We start from the raw sequence: 21,685 nt of genomic DNA on the forward strand, positions 1-21,685 counted from the left end.
ATACATTAAAATGAAATTTCGTTGCATAAAGCTCTCAAAGGGTCATCACCTCCAATATACACTACATAAATATGACAAAAATAAATAAATACAAAATTATTCCTATGTCCACATATATTATATGACACAGAGAAACAGCACAGTCTAGTTCGGATTATGTATACATGTGCAGATAGATAGATGGCACAGGAACAAAGCACATAGCACTTATAAGTAGCATCCTGAATATCAGGAAGTGAGATTCCTAATGATCTTCTCAGTTGCCCTTACCACTCTCTTCATGGACTTTTTATCTGAGGCACTGCTGCCACCAAACCAGACAGTGATGCAGTTTGTTAAAATGTTCTCAATTGTACCTCTATAAAAAGTGGCCAGGAGAGAAAGATGTGCTCTCCTCATCTGATAAAGGAAATGCAGACACTGGTTTGCACGCTTCACTAAGAATGATGTGTGGAGAGACCAATTCAGATTTTAGTTATCTGCACCCCAAGATACTTATTTATTTTTATTTATTTATTTTAATTCCATTTATATCCCGCCCTTCTCCGAAGACTCAGGGCGGCTTACAAGCTTAGCAGTAGCCTTCATTCTATGTATATGCCTGCTTATTAGGGCTTTCACACACACCCCAAGCGGCATTATTACAAAGTCAGCTTAATTGCCCCCAACAATCTGGGTCCTCATTTTACCTACCTCGGAAGGATGGAAGGCTGAGTCAACCTTGAGCCTGGTGGGATGCGAACCTGCACTAATTGCAGGCAGCTGGTGTTACTTAAGGAGGCATTAGCCCACTGCTCCACCAAGGCTCTTAATACTGTTGACCACCTCTACAGCTGCATCCTTGATACTGAGTGGAGTATGACTATGTCGGCTCTTTCTGAAATCTATAATGATCTCCTTTGTCTTATCAACATTTAGAACCAGGTTATTTTTATTGCACCAGTCCACCAGAGCCTTCACCTCTTCCCTATAAGCATTTTCATTGTCATCCCAGATAAGACCCACCACTGCTGTGTTGTCTGCATACTTCACAATATGATTAGTAGCAGATTGAGCACAGCAGACATGGGTCATCAGTATTGGATTCAGGACACAGCCCTGTGGATAACCCGTACTCAAAAGAGATGGAAATGGAAACTTTCTTTCCAACTTGCACAAACTGGGGCCTATCAATAAGGAAATCAAGTATCCAGGTACATACAGGAGTATTAAAACCTAATAGGCCGAGTTTGTTCACCAGATGCTGAGGAATGTTTGCGTTGAATGCTGAACTAAAATCAACAAACAGCATTCGCACATAAGTATTCTTCCCCTCCAGGTGCACCAAGCTAAGATGAAGCACACAAGAAAGTGCATCTTCTACAGAGTGGTTCTTCTGATAGGTAAACTGTAATGAGTCAAATGTAGGGGGAAGTCATGAACCCATATATACCAATCTCTCAAAGCACTTCATCATAATGGAACTGTTATGGATCCAATGATTACTGGACGATAATCATTAAAGCATGTGATTATAGCTTTTTTGGGCACTGATATAATGATTGCAGTCTTAAAACATGATGGAACCACAGCCTGATGCAACGAGAGATTGAAGATGTCTGTAAGAACAGTGGCCAGAGACAGGCCTCAGGAAAATGAAGGGCAGAATGTGGGTGATCATACTAAACTATTGGCTCAAATTACTCTCCCCCCCACTTTGGGCCTTGCCCTATTAACTATGAGGAATTATTTTCATTTTACATGGAAAAAGGCAGTGGTAATTAAAATCTTGTCTTTGGGCTTCTCTTCAGGTCTTCTACTCAGCATGGCACAGATTTAGCCAAAATACAGATTAAACTTCTTGTAGCAGACACAAAGTGCTAACTGAATGTAGCCAAGCCCTCAACCTTTATTGTCAATGAATCCAACAGGTATTCTGACATCCCAATGGCATACTTAACTAATCTACAAGTATCTAAGTACTAGATTCTGCCTGTATTATAGAAATGTTTGTATTAGCCTCATTTCACCATTACTGCATAGATACCCAAGATCTACAGGACAATTCTGCACCTCCCTGCAGTTTGCAGATACTAACCCAGCTACAACATATGTTACCAGGTTCTGCCCAGCAGCACTTAAAATCCATCAGATGATGACCAGTGCCATAAACTGAGCATTTGGTTCATTGTTCAAGAGTGTTCTATACTGTGACTTATTTTTATATCTATTGTTTTATACTTTTTATATCTTTTAGCTTCTTTAAAATAAAATTTCAATGTATCTTTTATGTAGTTTTGTTTTTTAGGTTTTTAAAATTACCATTTGTACCCCACCTTCTTTATGCTGGTCTATGACCCTGGTCAATGGGGTTCGTTCATGCCTTCAAAGTTATGGTGAGTGCAGAAAGTGTGAATTAAAAACACTCTCAGGGGCGGGCATGCTGCACTCCCTATATACAATTCGCCAGATAGAAATTATTAAGAGATACATAGACAATACTTCTAAGAGAGGCCAGAGGGTATTTGCCATCTGGAGTGCAGGAGTGTGGTGAACCAGTTTTAGGAGTTATTGAAGCCAATTAGATTAATTATCACTCTTCTATTTCTATATCTTCCAGTTTTACATACTTATATGCTCCAGTTAAGCCAGGGGTGTCAAACTCAATTTCATTGAGGGCCGCATCAGCATTGCGGTTACCCTCAGGGGGCCGGGTGGCTATGGCCAGGGTGGGCGTGGCCTACTGGGTGGGCGTGGCTAGAGTGCATATGGCCTACTGGGTGGGCATGGCCAGCTCTACATTGTTCGCCTCAAGGGTGCCTATGGGGGCCTGGGCAGGAGTGGGACAGATCTGAGGGTCTCTGGGCCAGGGTCAAGGCAGTGGGGGCCGTTCCCTCACTGTTTCCAGGATGGCTTCGCGGGCCGCATGAAACCACTTTGCGGGCCGGATCCGGCCCCCGGGCCTTGTGTTTGACATGTCTGAGTTAAGCTCTATTCATAAGTAGAATAGTATTTCCCTTTCAAAATTAGTCAAATCGTTATCTTATATAATATTTCATTGTCATTACCTACATAGGTAAACTGAAAGAATGACCAATAGACCTGTTGGTATATCTTTATTGAAAACTCATTATTTTCTCTTTATTATTTAATATTTATTATAAAATAAACATATTAATTTAAATTTAAAAACTGCTTAGGTGTTTCTATCCCCCCTAAACATTAAAATCTTAGTGTTCCAGTTATGACCAAACAAGAGTCCAAACTGAAACCTCATTGAAAATCAGTTGCTTGTCTTCTGCAATGGACAATGAATACATAAAGTAAAAAATTGTAGAATGTAAAAACAAATATATTCCTTGGTAAGATTAAAAATGCAAATCCCAGGCATATTAAAATTAACAAACTAAGCGAACACTGGGATGGAATAACTAAAACAGTTTTTATTGTTAAAAGATTTTTTTTAGTTTTTCTTATTCCATCCCAGTGTTCGCTTAGTTTGTTAAACAAATATATGTACATTTTTATGAAACAGATGCTTTTCAAAAATCCGTGGTGGTCCCCTGTGTATATAAGTCCTCTCAACATACACAGTTGTAGAAAGTTAAGTGCTTAAAATGCTCCCAAAAACTAAAGTACCCTTTGTCCAATTTATACAATCCAATGATGCATCTGCAAATACAGAATTACTTTCAGCTTTGACTGCAGAATTTCCCATTTTCTATGTAGTAAATGACAATTACAATAATGCTATGCGTAGAGGGTTGAGGAAGTCACCTCTCCTGGGTAATGACTTACTTAACAATGATTATTGAATTAGAATTATACATCAAACATGATGGTTAGGCATCCTACTGAACTAACGCCGGTAGCTGAAGTCAAAGACTAAAAATTATAGACTAGGCAACTATTTAATACAGTATATTGTGCAGACCCAAACGCTGAATCAAAACGAATCAAACTTGCTGTTGAGATGTATACTTAGCAAAACAGTTCCTTTTTCTGCGGAGTAGAGAACCGATTAACTAAGTCTTTCGTCTTTAACTTTGGAGTAAGTAATACTGGGGGCTAACGGTTAATACAAATATTTTAATTTTTTAAAACATACAAAGTATTTTCTGTATTGTGCAGGTAATATAAAAAGCAAGCGGCTTTCTTTCCTGCATCAGAAAAGCTAATAAGAACTACACTGAGATTGAACAAGCTAAGAGGAATCAATTCCTTATTTGCCGAAACCCGTGTTTGTTTGTTTTCTGACCCCATTTTCTATCCGTAGGTGCGGTTCTCTCGCTTCCTCTGTGATTATTGATAGCGACATGGCGGTAACTCCTGCAGGGATGGCGGTGGATGTTCAGGCACGATTTGGGCATTCGGTGAAAGGGCTGCTGACCGAGAAGGTGGCCAACTGCGGTACGGATATAATCGCTCTCACTAAACAGGTGCTTAAGGGCTCCCGGAGCGCCGAGGTAAGTGAGACTACGCGGTCCCCCCAAAGAGTACTCCGGAACTCGGTTTCAGTCAGCACAAGAGGTTTGCAATGTATGGTGGGATTTGTAGTCTCTTTGAACGCTTCTGCTGGCGGCGTTTCTAAGGGAAATAGTGCTAGAAAACCTAGGGGTGACCTGGAGCCGGTTAATTTCATGGGATAAAGATGGTCAGTTGATTCTTCTTAAATGTCAGGGGATGGAACCGATGATTTTAACACGTTTAGATGCTCAGTCACAGTCATCCGATATTATACTTAGCACCTCTATTTTTAAAACTGAAATAGTTCAGACCTTTTGCCTATAATAACAAAGTTCATGTACGTATAGTGCAGGGGTAGGCGACCTCGGCTCTTTTTTGACTCATGGACTTCAACTCCCAGAATTCCTGAATCAGCTATGCTGACTGAGGAATTCTGGGAGTTGAAGTCCATGAGTCATAGGTTGCTTACCCTTGTTATAGTGGAAGTGTTCTGCTGCTGATTTAGCCAAGCAAGCCAATAAGAAAGAACGGAGACTTTTATTCTTGAGTATCATTGGTGTTGCTTTCCTAAGGTTAAAAGCCTATTTGGTTCTACCCCAAAGACCCAAGTATGTATCAAATATTATCACACTTGTTTTTTTTTAACAAACTAGACGAAAGAGTGGTAAATCCCACGGAAATCCTGTAGTAGAAATTAATATTGAATGGTGCTGGATATGTGTTGCAAGGAATCATGGCAGGATTTGACTGTAAGCATATCCTTATGCTTTCCTGAGGTATACATCTCCCATCATCCTGTTTATGTGACAATGGTGGCTGTATTTGTGGGAATTGCATGGTAATACATCTGAAAGATATCAAATCAAACTGGCTTGGTATGTTTTCCACCAGTCCTAAACTTCAATCCTTGATTCACAAACAAGTAATTACAAATTGCTTACCTTCAGGATATATCTGCTGAACCAGCGCAATTGGTGATCAAGAAATTTGAGACCATCAGTTTAAAACAGGCTTCTATAAATCACAGTATATATTAGTATAATTAATAATTACCATAAATTTTGTATTGCACCAAAAAGTTTCAACTATCCTTAATTATCATATATTATGAAGCTTCTTATACATAATTTCAGAAAATCCTTTTTGTTTTAGAATGTTAGTCCAATAAGTTATTGCTTCTGGATTAAATATGAGTTCATAAGGATATAATTACCAAATCTTACTATCTCCTGAAAGCTCACTATTAGCACATTGTCAACCTTGAATAACAGTGGAAGACCACTACTTGAAGAATATAAAGTTTATATCTGTTCCTATGGCTTTCATGTCTTTTAGTTCCTAGGACAGGCTGCCAGAAATATGGTGATGCAAGAGGGTGCCATTCTGCATTCTGAAGATGTAAGTATGGAATAGAATACTTGCCTGCTAATATTAAATACATACCTCTGTGTGAGTTGCAAGACTTGTAGACAAGGAAATGTCAAGTTCAGGGTTGAAAATGAAAAGATTTTTATTTTGTGCATAATACCAGTCAGTCATTTTAATAAAGTTGGGAGAAATCATTGTAACACAAAACATGCATTTCTATACATATGGAAATAGATCAGGAGGAATGTAGCTTTTGCTAAGGAAGAATTTGAATGAAATTATTCCTGAGCCAGAATAGAGGTCTAAATATCACAAAACTGGAGGGTAAAAATGAATATTGCCAGGCATAAACACTTACTTGCCAGAAAGTAAAGTAGTGGTGCAACTTTCTGCTGCTTTGTCTTATGCAGAAATTCTTAACCTGAGGTCCATGGGTAGATTTCAGAGGCCTTGGGAATTTGGATGGGGAAAAAAATGTTTTCATATATATTACTGTTTTTGTTATTGTTTCTTATTTTTTAAAATACTTTTGATAACTAATCAGTTTTCTTTGTAATACAGTCTATATCCATGTATTAATTTGTATGAATTTAAATATATTTTTCTGAAAAGGTCTGGAGGTTTCTCCAGAGTCTAAAATGGGTCCATGGCAGACACACAGACACACACACACAAAATTAGAATCTTAGTGCATTAAATCTCTCTGCCATCTACACCTGACTTTGCTTTGTGCTTGTTTTTTTCTGGGCTGCAGAACGTACATAAAAAAAATGTACTGGATTTCAGCAACATGTTATTTTCCGAGATTTATGTAGGCTCAGAGGCATTGTTACAAATATTGTGCCTGAGACTTACTTTTGAAATTAAAAGATCTGTTTTGGAAAACTATCAGCATGGACTGGAAAATTAGGGAATGTTGGAATAAGTATTTGTGGACATGCTGGTACTCATGGATAACATGTTGCAGTCCCAGACCACATTTTCAGGCTTCAGCCTAATGAGGCCTTTCCCAATTTGAGGCCTTCTGATCAGTTTGGATTCTTAACTCTCATATTTCCCTACTATTGTGACCTTTGCCTTAGGAATATGGGGGGGTTGTAGTTTAGCATACTAGAAGGGCATCAAACTCTGGAAGACTAGTTTGCAATGATGCCTAACTTTACATTTTTCAGTCAGTTTATTTAGCTTTTCTCTATTTTTCCAAGGAAAGTGTTTATCGTTAACCAAAATCTCTATGAATATATTATTTATTTTTCTAGTGTTGAATTGTAGTGTACAAATATGGTGTTAGTTACCCAGATGGATTGTTGTCAACTTTACTAATGTGGCTATTGGGAGAAAATAATTTGTGTAAGAGTTTAATTGTCATCATCATCATCTCTACTCATATGAAAAAAGTGAAAGGCTACGAAAGCTGTTATTTTAAAATTAGAGATTTATCAAAAGTGCATGTTTTCTTCAAATACTAGGACAACTAGGGAGAATTTAGTATGTGATTATTTCTCATTATCATGTAATGCCAAATGATGATTGCATTGTTAACTTCATTGAGGAAAAAGACATTTACTTCATATCTGTCTCTTTGCAGAGTTTAAGAAAAATGGCTATTATAACTACCCACCTACAGTACCAGTAAGTATACTCACCTCACGTACTGTATTTGATGGGATAGTCTCCCTGAAAATGCAAATAAATATATAAAAAAACTGGTAGCATATTTTCAAATTTAAAGATTTTATTGAAAATCTTCATGAAGATTTTCTCATTTCTTTCAGATACATTGTTAGTATGAAAAGTTTCTAATAGACTCCTCATTATTGATTACAGCAGAGTAACAGCTCTCCTCCTACAGCTAAAAATATAACTGAGAATGGTATAGACTAGGTTTTGCAGGGTGGTGGTGGTGGTTAGAAATCAGCATTTTACATTTTTAATGTCAGTGTTATTGCATCATTTCAGGGAAGAAGTGAAGCATTACAGTGAATGATTCTTAAAACCTACCAGAATAGAAAATTTTTGCCCTGATTTTTGGAAAATTGTGTTTTTAAGGATATTCCTGTTTTGTCCTTTACCCTCCCAAACTGAAAAAAAATGAATTTTTCATCTTCCCTCATTTGTTGTTGTTGTTAGTTGAGAAGTCATGTCCGACCCATCGCGACCCTATGGACAATGTTCCTCCAGGCCTTCCTGTCCTCTACCATCTTCTGGAGTCCATCTAAGCTCACACCTACTGCTTCAGTGACTCCATCCAGCCACCTCAGTCTCTGTCGTCCCCTTCTTCTATTGCCCTCAATCTTTCCCAGCATTAGGCTCTTCTCCAGTGAGTCCTTCCTTCTCATTAGGTGGCCAAAGTATTTGAGTTTTAGCTTCAGGATCTGGCCTTCTAAAGAGCAGTCAGGGTTGATCTCCTCTAGGACTGACCGGTTTGATCGCCTTGCAGTCCAAGGAACTCTTCCCTCATTACAAACACATATTGGGGCCCGTATGTATCCAATGACTTACCTAGTAATGTTTATCTGGGATGTGCCTGGAAACTCCAGCGTCCAGTTCTAATCTTGGTAAGATGGGCGGCTCTATGAATTGTTTCTCAGAAAAATAAATTCAAATAAATGAATAAGGCCCATCCATCAGAAACATGACAGCCCGAAGCAAGTCTTTTCCCTCATAGCTGATTTGCACAGGACGCCTCTTTTTCCAGGTAATGAAAAAAAATCACTTCTGCATGTAAAGCATAGCATTCCTCTGTATGTAAGAGGAATTGCCTTTGCTTGTTTACCAACAGAAAAAAGGGCAGGATTTGGTTCAAAGGCCAGAGGTTTGGAATGCAGTGAATGTCTCCCTTTCCAAGGCCCCACTACTTACTTTTGTCCTGTTTTGTAGGGTAGGGCAATCCAAAGCAGCTTTGGGGCTATATTAAGTTCCCTAACACTGGATCACTTTGCCCAAGGTACAAGCATTCTTGGATACCAACCCAAAGGATAGAAAATAAGTAAGGAGCTCTGATGGGCAATATAAAACAGATATTACTGCCTTCAGGTGTCCTCTTCCCACAACACAGATTTATTTGCATCATTAAAAATAACCTAAATATGTCAGTTATTTCTAGATATATCAGTAAAGTCAGAAGTCTGTTTGATTTCCATGCATCCTCAGCAATAAATCAGCACTCCTTTTATCAACTCAAAATTCATGTCAACTCACATTGTGTTTGTTTCCCCTTTAGGCAAGAAGCTATTCAAAAAAAGTAAGTATGCCATTTCTATTTGATTGGGGGATTATCTACTCTAGAAATCTTTATTACTGCTTTTTCAAAATTTGCTTGCATCCATTTTGTTTGTGTAGATGTTTTTTAAATTGCAAATTCAGTAGAGTTAGGATTATGCTGCCTCTTCACAGAGCTTACTCAATTTGCACTTTGTATTATTAAATACTAAATGTTAATATTCAGTGTACAATATTATTAAACACTGCAATGATTTAATGCTACATTAAATACCTTGCTTTTTAAAACATATTAAAATGTGGGGGAAAAACCATCAGTGAAAGCTCAGGTGATTTTTATGGTGAGAAGAAAGTAAATCAGATCTGGAATTGCTCTGCCTTTTCCCATCTTCTGCCATTTTTTGGTCCTCATTTTTATGAGAGATTCTTTATTACTGAAGCTTGCATTCTGGAATAGGTATAGTAGTGACAAAGCTCTATTGGACACAATAGCATTTACCTCAGTAAATATGCATACGATTGTATTGGAAAGGTACTTCATATAAGGACTAGGCTTAATCTATCAAATTCATTCTGCCAATAAGCATCTTTTTATGACTTTTAATTGTACTTCATCTTAGTTTCCTTTCCCCCCCTCCCTTTCTATTAGAAAAATATGAGCTGCAAATTGGGTACTCAAAAGTTTGTATATGTAGTATGTAAATCTAATAGTTTAGATATAGCTAATATTTGTTTGTATTCATTCACATTTATTAAATTTGTTTGCCGCTCATCTGCCCACAAGGTGACATTTCTTGCTATAAGTAAATTGAAAGCTTTTTACCTTAAATCAATTCTATATTAAATATTGAAACAGTAATATTTGTTACACATAAAAATAAATTATGTCCCATTCTATTCACCATTATATTACATAATTTGGGAACAGGAGTTCAACGGATAAAAACAGCACGTTCCTCCTTATTTTATTCTGAAACAGCTAGATGCATTCTTTACGTTGTGGAAGTCTTTTTTTCAGCAATTATATCTAAATATCCATATCCACTTGTTAAACTCTCCCACAGCGTTGAACAGTCTTCAAATTTGCGTGATCAGCTGAGCCATCTGCTAAAATAAAGAGAAGAGGTAACAAACAGTTGGAAAATAGTGGAAGAAAATACACAGTGGGGGTTTACAGAATACCTTTCCCTGTTCTACAGATGCACTGTAAGACTGAGTCAGAAGCCACCTCCCAGATGTAATGTCACATCTGATCTGGAAATGTGGACAATTTTTAAATTACAAATGCTACCTTTATAAGAGGGTAGGTGCATCAGTGTATTAAATTACAGTTTCTGTATGTTGATGCCAGTTTCTCTTTAGCAGCACTGATTTCTTTAAGAATTCATATCATTCAAAATAATTAAATACATCTTGTTCTGGTTTTGAATACTTCAAGAGATTAATTTTTCCTCCTTTCAGACTTTGAAAACTCATAAATTTATAGTGCAAATGCTTTTCACAGTATAGATCGCTAATCGTAAAAAAAATATAGATAGTCCTCAACTTATAATTGTTTGTTTAATAGCAATCCATAACTACAATGGCCTTGGGAAAAATTACTTGGGACTATACTTGCACTTACAACCATCACACCACCTCTTGGTCACAGTTGCAATGCTGGCATTTGGCAGCTGGCTTGTATATACAATCATTAGCAGCATTCTGCATGATCATGATTTGCAACCTTTTTTTTTGTTGATTTTTGACAAAAATTGCCCATTGGGAAAGCTGGATTTGCTTAACAGTCGTGTGATTTGCTTAATGACCACCATAAAAATTGTTGTAAAACTGAGTCTGACTGAATTTATGACCACAACCACTTATGACAGAAGTTCTGGCCCCAATGGTTTCATTATAATATTAAAATTATTTGATTATTATCTTCTTGGTAATGCTGGTTTTCATAAACAGTAATAACTAGAATAACTGACATGCTATTTTTAATATTCTATGCATATTTAATTTTGGTAGATATTGTAGTAAATTAAAGTTCAAATAAAATATTCAAAATAAAGTGTAATTATATAAAACACATCCTTACAAACATCTACATGATACTTCATTAAAGTAACTGGAAAAGATTTAGAATGTGTAAAATGTATGTAGGATTGATTAGGAAGCTCTATTTATCACAGCGTGTGGAATAAACTGGCTGATTGTGAAAAAGCTAAGTTAATCAGTAAGGAATATTTGTGTAAGGGGGAGGAAGTTCACATTGGATGCTTGTTTGTTTAGTTTTAATATTGCTATTAATATGCAATTTTATTGTTTGATATTGATTTAATGAGTTTTATTAGAATAGGTAGAAGATGCTGAGTGTTTGATTTAAACAGTGGGAATGATGACTGCTATATAATCAGTAAGCTGATAGAAGAAGAGAAATATATAACCGGAATAGGCATACATTCCAGATAGGAGATAGAAGGGTTTTTTTTATGACTTTTTGCTTAGATCTACACATTTTTACTAAGCTGTAATATGATTGGTTTGGGCTTGCTATGCTGTGTAAATCCTGCTTATAAATCATAGTTTATGGCTTAGCATATTATGTAAATACAAGCCTTTGTGATATATTTTTATGCAAACGACTTCTTTTCCTCCATCCCTTGCAATAACTTTCAGAACAGGCATATTCATGACATCCGTGCTTATATATTTTAGTGCTGGTCTGCAGGAGACTAACAATTGATTTTCATTGGAGAAGAAGGAAGGCTTCTTTGCCTGCAGTTTGAAACATATTTAAACTTGCTGACTTTACAATATCTTGCTTTTAGTTTGGTTTCCTTTCACCCATATGTCCAGTTCTAGTCTACTGCAAGAGAGCTTAAGGAGTGAGAACTACCTGGACACCCACACCCCCATTCTGCTCAGGGGAGGGGAAAGGATCCAATGTAACTATTGTCTTACTCCAAAACTGTTCTGTTTAAGATGAAATTTGCTTTTGCACCCGTTTTTTAAACTATCTAAGTGAGCATTAATCTCCTGTTACCTCTGCTGTGTGATTAATGTCTGTCTTATTAAACCAAAGTGACTTGGCTGGGGCATCTTTTGGGGAGAGGGTTAAAGGTGAAGTTTGAACTATTTGCATAACAGTTTTTGGTTTAAAAATTGCACAAATCCATCAGTTTCTTTGCTTGATTTTGGTTTAGTGTTTTGTGTATCTAGCCCATGTACAAATAATGATACCAACTGGTGGCAAAAAGTAATTCCTGGATGGAGCAGATTTCCCCTCCCCTCCCAAATTTTATAAGTCTACTAAGCAAACAAAACAAAACAGAAAAAATAGGTGCATTGATACCATGGAGTCTCTGTTTTATATGTGTACTTTTCCTATAATTCCTTGGCTGGATTTATACTGGTCATGATGGTTGTGGCAACTATCCCTTGTGGATAATTCAATAAGCTAGTTAAAACCTATGTGAGACCTTAGTCATTCTGTTGAGGGGATAACACTCAGGGCATACTACTACCAACTCATGAGCAAAATATTTTCAACTGATGTATCCTGTCCTATACAGTGCTGGTAGAGAATTAACTTGTGGATGTCCTATAGCCATAGGACAATCATGCAGCAGGATCCTGCCATATCTGCATTGCCTTTATCTTATTCCCAATCTGTCATCTCATCCCCAAGCCATGTATTAAGCAGTTTTAACTTGTCCTTATCTGTTCTGGTATAAAGGTAGGGTTTTCTAATCTTTTGTTTCACTATAGAGTCCTCATTCTTCTTGTCAGTTATTGGCTAGGCTTATTTTCAAAGTACCTATATATAATGTAAAAAAAATTAGGAGTGACTTTTGACCAATTCGTATCGAGCCATTTGTCAAAATTTAGGTCCTCCTGAAGCCTCCTTGTAGGTTGAGAGCAATTGGATGGATAGATAGATAGATAGATAGATAGATAGATAGATAGACAGACAGACAGACAGACAGACAGACAGACAGACAAAAATGGTAAAACCATGGGACAGTTGCTGTTGTACACTAAGGACACAGAACCTCTGAAAGGAAGATATAGTGTATATGAAATTCTAGAGAGGAGCAGAGATAATATGAGACAAAGGCTTTCATATTGGAAAATGTACAGAATTTTTTAAACTTGTCCTAATTAGGGAGAGCTACTAAGAATGTGTGTCTTAGTGTTCTCCTCCTGCTCTGCTCAGGTTAGTATAGTGCAAGAGAAGATAAACATAAGCAGTTCACTGAGAATGTCAGAATTCTTAGGGTTTGCAATTGCATTCTGGAAAAGTTTTACATTTCCCAAACTAGACAACAGCATTGGAATTCCTAACCCATACTTTCTTCAAATATTAATTAGGGCTGACCATGAATAGCTTCCAAAAACAGTCAAGACAGCAAGGTGCTATATCTCCTGAGGGACATAATACAGATGTCTAAAATAGTTCATGATACAGAAAATAGGAACAGAGCAATTTTTCTCCTCCTTTTACCATATAACAGAATCCAACTAACTTCAGGGAGATCCAGGAAACACCCCCCCCACACACACTTTTTAACACATGTGCTACTAAATAATTCCTTCTAAAGAAATGTACCCACCAGTCGCTGCCACAGAGGAATATAGATTCAAAGTTTACCAGCCCAAGAATCTCAGTCTCATCATCTTCTACTGTATATATCTTTATTCCTTACTTGGCAAAGGAGTGCTGTTTTGTGATTGAAGATTCCAAGGAAAGTCACAAAATAAGATATTCAAATCATATTAGCAAATGAATCAGGAAGCAAATACCATAGATTGATCATAACCAAAATTCCCCCTAATTATCTTATAGTACCTTTTAAAACAGATGGGATACAGCAGGAACATATTGCCAGCTGTTATACCTTGCCATGTGTTTGTTTTATACAATTATGACGAAGGCCAAAGTTTGAAGAAGTATATTAAATTGCATGAAGAAGAACCTGGCCAAGAAAACTGAAGAACAAAAACAAAAATATTTTCCAGCTCGCAATATGTCTACTGAATTCCACAGATACTCTCCAAAGTTATTTAGATCTTCACTGCATTTGGTTTGTGTCAATCCATTGCTGGCATTTCATTGCTGTATTCTCATGGTGATTTCCCACTGGGAAGAACTTTTTCCATTTCTGTCCTCCATCTCTGCTAAACTTAAGGGTGCATTCCCTTCATGTCAACATGCTTTTAAAACTGAACTGAAGAATGGCCTAATAGGGTCTCCTCAGAGTGACAGACTTTTTCTCCCCCTCGCTATGAAAACACATATAGTGAGGAAATTAGGATAGATCTGGCTACCTATCACTTATTTTGATATGTAAACCTATTTAGAATGTATAAATTTATATTTGGAAGAAATTGATGAGCATAAATGAAGCTGAAACTCTCTGAAAAAAAGAATGTTGTGTGATCCATAGTAGTATATTTTGAAAATGCACCCATGCTTCGCATTCCCCAGGACCTTTTCAGGTCATCCAGTGTACTGAACTGGCTCTTGACCTTTATCCTTCAGCCTGATTTTGCAGATGGTCTATATAAGATTTTTGTTCTCTCCCAAGGAAGGCAAACAGCTGTGTGGCCTAGAAAGATAACGTTGTGCCTATTGATTTATGTTAGGAAAGGAAGATGTTGAAGGCCTCAGAGGCATTTCTTAGATAAGAAATGGAATCTGTTTAGAGATTTGCTAAACACTTAACTCTTTCTCAAAAAGCCTAGTGCAAACCAGTTACTTTATCCCTGTAACATGATGCAAGTTAAAATCCCATCCCCTGGAGTGCCCAAGTTTAATTTTTGTAGTTTCTAGTATGCACAGTATATATGTGGAGGGGAAAAACAAGCATTTTCATTCAATGTCTACTTAATGTCTACTTTGAGAAATATAATTTAAGGATAATTCTCCTGTAATTACTGTAGAAATCTAGAGAAAGAGTGGACAGCTTGCAGCCCTGCCGTTGCATTACTTAACTAGATCTTTGCAAGTGATCAATTTATATGTCAGATAAGGAAATTGACCCATCCTCCCCTCTAGCTTTCTGAATGCAGAAGAGGAAAGAAAAGAAAATGTTAAGAATTGAGAGAAGGGAAGGTGTCAGAAGGGAAGATGGGGGGCTGGTATAGATTCATTCCAAACTCTGATGTGGTCATATCAGTAAACTCTTGCAGTGTCCTTTGCAATATCTGTGTCCTAGGAGATGAGTATTTACTCCCATTCAATTAAGCAATCCAAGGGAGTTTCTCACAGCTGTTCATTTAAAGTTAGGGTCTCAACAGACATTATCTGTAGCTTCAGCCATTTTTCCTCCTTTTGCAGATATACTCTCCTTGGGTTGTAACATTAGCCTTGTGATTTCCCCTCCAACATAGCATCTAACCTTGCATTTAGCTTTCAAATTGACTGAGAGTACAGCAGAATTTTAATTAAATGCCAAGGGCAGTATAGTATCTCCCCATGTTTGAAAGTGCTTTGTGGAATCATAAAATACAATTTAATAAACACTAATTGGGTTTGTATATATGAGAGAAAGGGCATGAAATGAAGCAAATAGGTGACTTCAGTATTTAAGCAAAATACATTCTCTTCATTGGAGAATGAAGGTGCACAATGGTTGCACTTTGAGGCAACTGATACTCTGTGTGTGCATGTGCTTGTGTGCATGTATAGGTACAGATATAGGTAGAGCAATTGTAGACATAGACACTACCTTAGATATATAGATTAATTCAGGTTTTGCTATCAGAAAAAAACTGCAAAATTGGCTGTTGATTAATTTTAAAAATGTTGAGTAAGGGCTAAAACAGATGTTATCACATTCTACTTTTCACCCATCCAGGCCTACATGTTAAGTCTTGCAGAAGTAAAATTTAACTTATGATAGGCAATGTTGTTCCTTAATTTTAGAAACAAAAGAGAGAAAGGAAACAAGACTGCTTTGTAAAACTGAATAGAGGAGACAGAATAGCTAGAATTATTTTTTATCCTCTGTCATGAATACAGTGACATTTTTTGGAAAAAAGGAGTAACCTGAAGAAGGGCATAGCTAAGAGATTCATAAGAATTAAAAAAAAATATTTATAACTTTACAAATGGAAATTCAAGAGCAAAATCAAGAAAAACTTTTGCCTGAGGTGCAAATCCTATTCAGGATTGACCATTGCTGACACCTTTTTTTATGTAGTCATTTGTATGTCTTCCTATGTTTAGACATTCAACAACACACTTGGCTTTCTATTGGGAATCAAACTTAAAGTTGTTGAGCAAATGATGTGCAAGTGCCAGTGGGGGCTTCCTGGATTTGAACCTTATGGCTGATAAATGCTGCTAGGACTGAGCTGTTCTGTATTCTCTCACTAGTGCATCTTATCTTCATAAAGCTGGCAGTGCTATATGGCTCAGAAAGGAAGCCAGCAAGTCAGAGTGGTTTTAATCCACATATAATCCTCATGGTGTTGTTGACTCTGATATCTAGCTTATAGTATGGCAGCTTTCAAGTCATTCAGGGGCACACTATTCAGCTGCGGAATGGACTAGCCCTACTGCTGATGACCTGAGGGTGGCAGCTGAAGCTCCCCACTTAGTTCCACATAATTTCTGGAGTAAGTTGTTCCTAGCATTGATTTTTGCCGCCATATTTTCTAGATATATCTTATAGGAGAAAGTCCAGTCCAATATTACTCCAAGGTGCTCCAAGGAAATTTTGGTTACTTCTTTTTATATTGAAACCACAATCATTCAACCCTATTTTTTCTTGTTTTTCCATTTACATTTTGTAAGTAAGTACATCTTGCATTCAATCTGTTTCATTTCTCATGAAATACTTTTTTACTTTCATATTAAAACTGAACAGAAGCACAGCCTAATACTTAGCTGCTTTTTAAAATTTCAACACACTTTCTCCATGAATTTCCGCAATTTATGTACTTGCTGTTTTTTGTCATTTATTGCCATTTTACCATTGTTGACTCTCCTCTATCAGATATAACTAAAAATATTTCGGCAATCCTTTGAAATGTCTATGACAGCTAACATAGCTAACATCAAAGAAAATTTAAATATAACATTTCTGTGTGTACTGCTCTACATATGCTTCCTATTCTGCCAAAAAAAATAAATGGGTGAGAGCCCTTAGTTTGATTTGGTATTGCAAATGAATACCTCTGTTCCATAATGCAAGTTCTAAAATATACAACAGCCCCATCTGCTGTACAGTCATTACTTTTGCCTATTGCTGCTTTGTTATTTAATTCCTGATGATTTTTGGAGCTGTTAATAATTGACTCAAATGTAATCACTAAGCATGTGAACTAAAACTAATTTATTTTCTAAAAATAAATCCTTTCTAAAAAGGATAAGCAGATCAATTATCATTAGAAGTTTTATCACATAGTGTTTAGATATATAAAACGTTTTAATTTTATCTTGTGGTGTTTTTTGGATAACATGCTTAATTTTAATAGCTTAATTAATATATTAATGTACATTATATTATATTTTATAATAGTATATTGATACAATTAATATAACTCTTCTCATGTAGAAATTAAGCAAAGCAGAAAGATGCTTCTTGTTTTTACATTTTTATTACTTTTTTTTAGTTGATGGACATGGCTGCCCAAATTGCTTATTACTGTTTGGGTAATAAGAAAAATTAGGATTTTTTTTAAAAAATGAATTGATTTACAAAGAGTAGTAAAGAGAGAGAGGATAATAGGAAGCAAAAATGCACTCTAGTATTACAATTTGGGAATGATTTTGATGGGCAGAAAATTAAAAACATCATTTATGGAGCTCTAAATGAGCGGGAGATACATCCTTGCACTGAATAAAGGAACTAAATCTTCACATTGAAAATCCCTGTTCAGTTATGATTCTTTTGAAGTGACTTTTCATTAATGATGTAGTGCTTAGTTTACTTCAGAGGGGACTTATAAAGATCAGCAATTTGAAGCCATGAGCTGTCTCTGAGGAAGGTAACATATGTAGCGCCCAAGGGACAAAAAACTTTTCTTCAAATTTTATTTTATTTTTTAAAATAGCAAATAGCCTTTTGGGGCATAGTTATACATGCTGTACACCTGCCTTTCTAACTGAAATTATGCCATTAATCTCATCTTTGAATCTGAAGATCCAGTTAAACTAATTGAATGAAAAAAGGCAACTGAAGTTGCAGTGGACGCTACTTAGTCTTACAATGTAATTTTGAAATAAAGATAGAATATTCAGCCTGTAATTCACACACAAAAAATACATAAGAAAAAACAGCATGGTTTGAAATAGAATAAAATATACAATAATAAATCATGGCCTTTAGTTGTCCTATTTAATTGATGAATATTTTGTAATTGGGTGCAAATGAAAATGTGTTATAAGGGACTACCTGAGAAAATGGACAGGGCTCTTGCTGCTACTACTTTGGCCATCTCTGTCTCTTTTGGCTGGTTAAAGCTGCCTGGGAGGGGACATCTGCTTTGGTCTGGGTTTTGGTTCATCATTCCTTGAGAGAGGGTGTGCTTCTATTGGCTCTCAAGAAAGCATTGGTGCACCCTCTGCAGAAGGGGCCATTGCTTGATCCAACCAGCTTAGATACCTTTTGCCCAGCCTTGGGAAATATTGTGGAGATGATATTTTCATGGCAGATGTAGAGGATCCTGGATGAAGCAAATTATCTGGACCTTTTCAGGCCAGTTTTAGGACTGAGATGACAGCAGTGTGACCATCCTCATTCTTTTTGACCTTTCAGTGGCCTTTGATACCGTCGATCATAGTATCCTTCTGGACTGATTTTGACTGATTTTGGGAGTTGGGACTGGGTGCCACTTTTTTTTTGAAATTTAAATTTTATTATTTAAAATATTTAGAAACTTTGGACATGGTGTTATCGGTCTAACATACCTTCTTGTCTTACATCATTTTTTGTGTGTTATATACATTTTATATACATATAAACATATCATTTATATACAATTGTGCACATTAAACATATTTATACATTTATGCCAATAATTTTCTTCAATCTTATCGTCCACCTTATACTAATATTGCTTAAGTACATAATCCTGTATACCTCTATTAAGATCTTCCTTTCTGTTCCCACCATAGGTAAAATCTATTCCAGATTTTATAATATTCTGACTGTTCTTTATTTTTTAATTCCAAAGTTAAATTATTCATTTCTGCGCATGCCCATATTTTGTTTATCACCTCACTCTCATCAGGTACTTTGCTATCCTTCCATTTCTGAGCTAACGTCATTCTCGCTGCTGTAATAATATGTATCATTAAGTATATCTCTTCTTTACTATATTTCTCTTTTGTTATACCTAACAGGAAAAATTCTGGCTTATATTCTATTCTCTGTTCTAATATTTCCTCTAACCATGTCTGTATCATTTGCCAAAACCCTTGTGTCTTTTTACAGGTCCACCATGTATGAAAATAGGTGCCTAATTCTTGGAAGCATTTCCAGCAATTAGGAGATATTGTTTTATACATTTTAGCTAACCGTGTTGGAGGGAGATGCCACCGGTAAAACATCTTGTATAGATTTTCTTTGTAAGCTTATTTCTATCCCATAATGTTTGCCACACATCAAGATCAATACCATGTCCTATATTCTTAGCCCATATCAACATCATTTCTTTGACTTATTCTTTAGTCATTTTATACCCCAATAACAATTTATACAGTTTCCTTATTTGCTTCTCGTCTGCCCCCAATAAGATTTTATCCAATGAAGTTTCTTGAATTTTATCCCCCACTCTTTCTTATCTTTCCCATACCGTGTTTGTATCTGTAAATAGGCCCACCATTCCAATTTTATTCCTTGTTGCTCTAGTTCCTATCTTGATTTCAATTCTCCCACATCATTCATAATATCATTATACGTAGTGCTATTCTCCAGATTAAACAAATTTGGGTAAACTATCGCCTCCAGGGTGGACAACCAGACTGGTACTTTAATATAATTTTGTTTTCCAATTTTATTCCAAATTTTGAATAATTCGATGGCTTTGGAAAGGTTGATATGGCCCTTGTTTATCATTCCATAGGAATGCGTGCCAGCCTAATTGCAAATCATGACCTTCTAATATTAATAGTCTTTTATTCCTTAAAATTATCCAGTCTCTAATCCAGGTTAGTGCCGCTGCATAGTAATATGTTTCCCAGTCTGGAAGTCCAAACCCCCCATTTTCTTTAGCATCCTGCAAGAGTTTCATTTTAATCCTCGTTTTTTCCCCTTGCCATATAAAATTTAGTGTCAGTTTGTTCAGGTTCCCGAAAATTTTTTGATCTAGTTATATAGGAATATTTTGGAACAGGAATAGAATTTTAGGTAGTACATTCATTTTTGTGACAGCGATTCTCCCTAACAATGAAAGGCTCAAGTTTCTCCATCTTTCCAGGTCTTCTTTTATTTGTTTCACTATTTTGTTGTAATTGTCTTCTTTAATTGAGATGCATCTGGCCGTAATAGTAATTCCTAGGTATTTTATCTTCTTAACTATTTGTATGTCCATAATCCTAGCCAAGTTTTCTTTCTGTTTATTCGTCCTGTTTTTAACAATCATTTTAGTTTTATCCTTATTTATTTTTAGCCCAGCAGCTTCTCCATATTTATCTAATACTTCCAACAGTTTCGGTCCCGATTGTTGTGCTTCCTCCATAATAAAAACCAAATCGTCCGTGAATGCTTGAAGTTTAAATGTTTCTTTTTAAATTTCTAATCCTTTTATTTGTGATTCATTTCTAATTATCCTCGTTAGGACCTCTAGCGTCAATATAAATAGTAATGAGGATAGAGGGCATCCTTGTCATGTTCCTTTTTATATTTCAAATTTCCTGGGTGCCACTCTTGTACTGGTTCTTCTTGTTCCTCTGGGGTCAATTCCAATTAGGGTTAATATGGGGAGAGAGATCCAGCCTGTGGCCCCCACTTTGTAGTGTGCCCCAGGGCTCAGTTATCTCTCCTATTTCAAAATTTAGATGAGGCAACTGGGAGCGGAATGGGAAATTTAGGTGCCCACCATTGTCCATGCCCACTTTGCCCCCAGCCACCTACCTCTGCCCATTCGCAACTAGCTTTCCTCCTCTGCTGGCCCTCCCCCAGCAATTCTCCATGGCTAATGGCCCCCTGGCCCTCTGCCCCCAGCCCTTTGGCCTGGTCCTTTCTCCCAGGCATTGTTTGTCCCAGACATTTTATTCCATGGGACAAGAAGCCACCAGCCAATTTATGAACACGGCCATTGGCCATTGAGAATCGCTGGGGAGGGCCGATGGAGGAGGAAATCTAGCTGTACATGGGTTGAGGAGGTGGCTGGGGGTAAAGTGGGTGCGGCCAAGGTCCTAGACCCATTGGGTGAGGTGATCCAAGGATTTGGGGTGAGCTATCATGCTGATGATACCCAGATTTATATCTCCATTCCTTGTCCTCATTCAGTTTTGTACCATGTCTCAGCTGAATGGAGAAATAAGAGCAATCAAGCTGATGGTATCAACGCTGGTATATTTTTGAAAGTTCAGGCTTTTTTCTTCCCCAAAAGTGCATAAATAATTAATAATACAGGAAAGGACAGAATACAGACCTGCTTGATATCGGAACCAGAAAAAAGGTAAAGTAAATCTCTAAATAGGCTT

The 21,685-nt window shown here is 36.7% G+C and overlaps 1 protein-coding gene across 7 annotated transcripts in view; it reads left to right on the forward strand.

Moving 5' to 3' along the window:
- BORCS7 (BLOC-1 related complex subunit 7) overlaps nt 1–21,685 on the forward strand; it is a 33,826-nt gene that overhangs the window by 6,691 nt on the left and 5,450 nt on the right. For 3 of the 7 annotated variants that reach the window (XM_083363462.1, XM_083363463.1, XM_083363460.1), the window contains 5 exons: nt 4,256–4,445; nt 5,782–5,844; nt 7,403–7,446; nt 9,038–9,058; nt 10,236–11,466. In XM_083363462.1, coding sequence (XP_083219588.1) covers nt 4,296–4,445; nt 5,782–5,844; nt 7,403–7,446; nt 9,038–9,058; nt 10,236–10,335 — 378 coding nt within the window. In that variant the 5' untranslated portion in view covers nt 4,256–4,295 and the 3' untranslated portion in view covers nt 10,336–11,466. Of the gene's footprint in view, nt 1–1,318; nt 1,383–2,274; nt 2,376–4,255; nt 4,446–5,781; nt 5,845–7,402; nt 7,447–9,037; nt 9,059–10,100; nt 11,467–21,685 lie in introns of those variants that run through there. The other 4 variants (XR_014492617.1, XM_083363458.1, XM_083363459.1 and 1 more) reach the window with 4 other exon arrangements.

This window comes from Vipera ursinii, assembly GCF_947247035.1.
Source record: "Vipera ursinii genome assembly, chromosome: 5".
In the NCBI taxonomy this organism is placed as follows: domain Eukaryota; kingdom Metazoa; phylum Chordata; class Lepidosauria; order Squamata; family Viperidae; genus Vipera; species Vipera ursinii.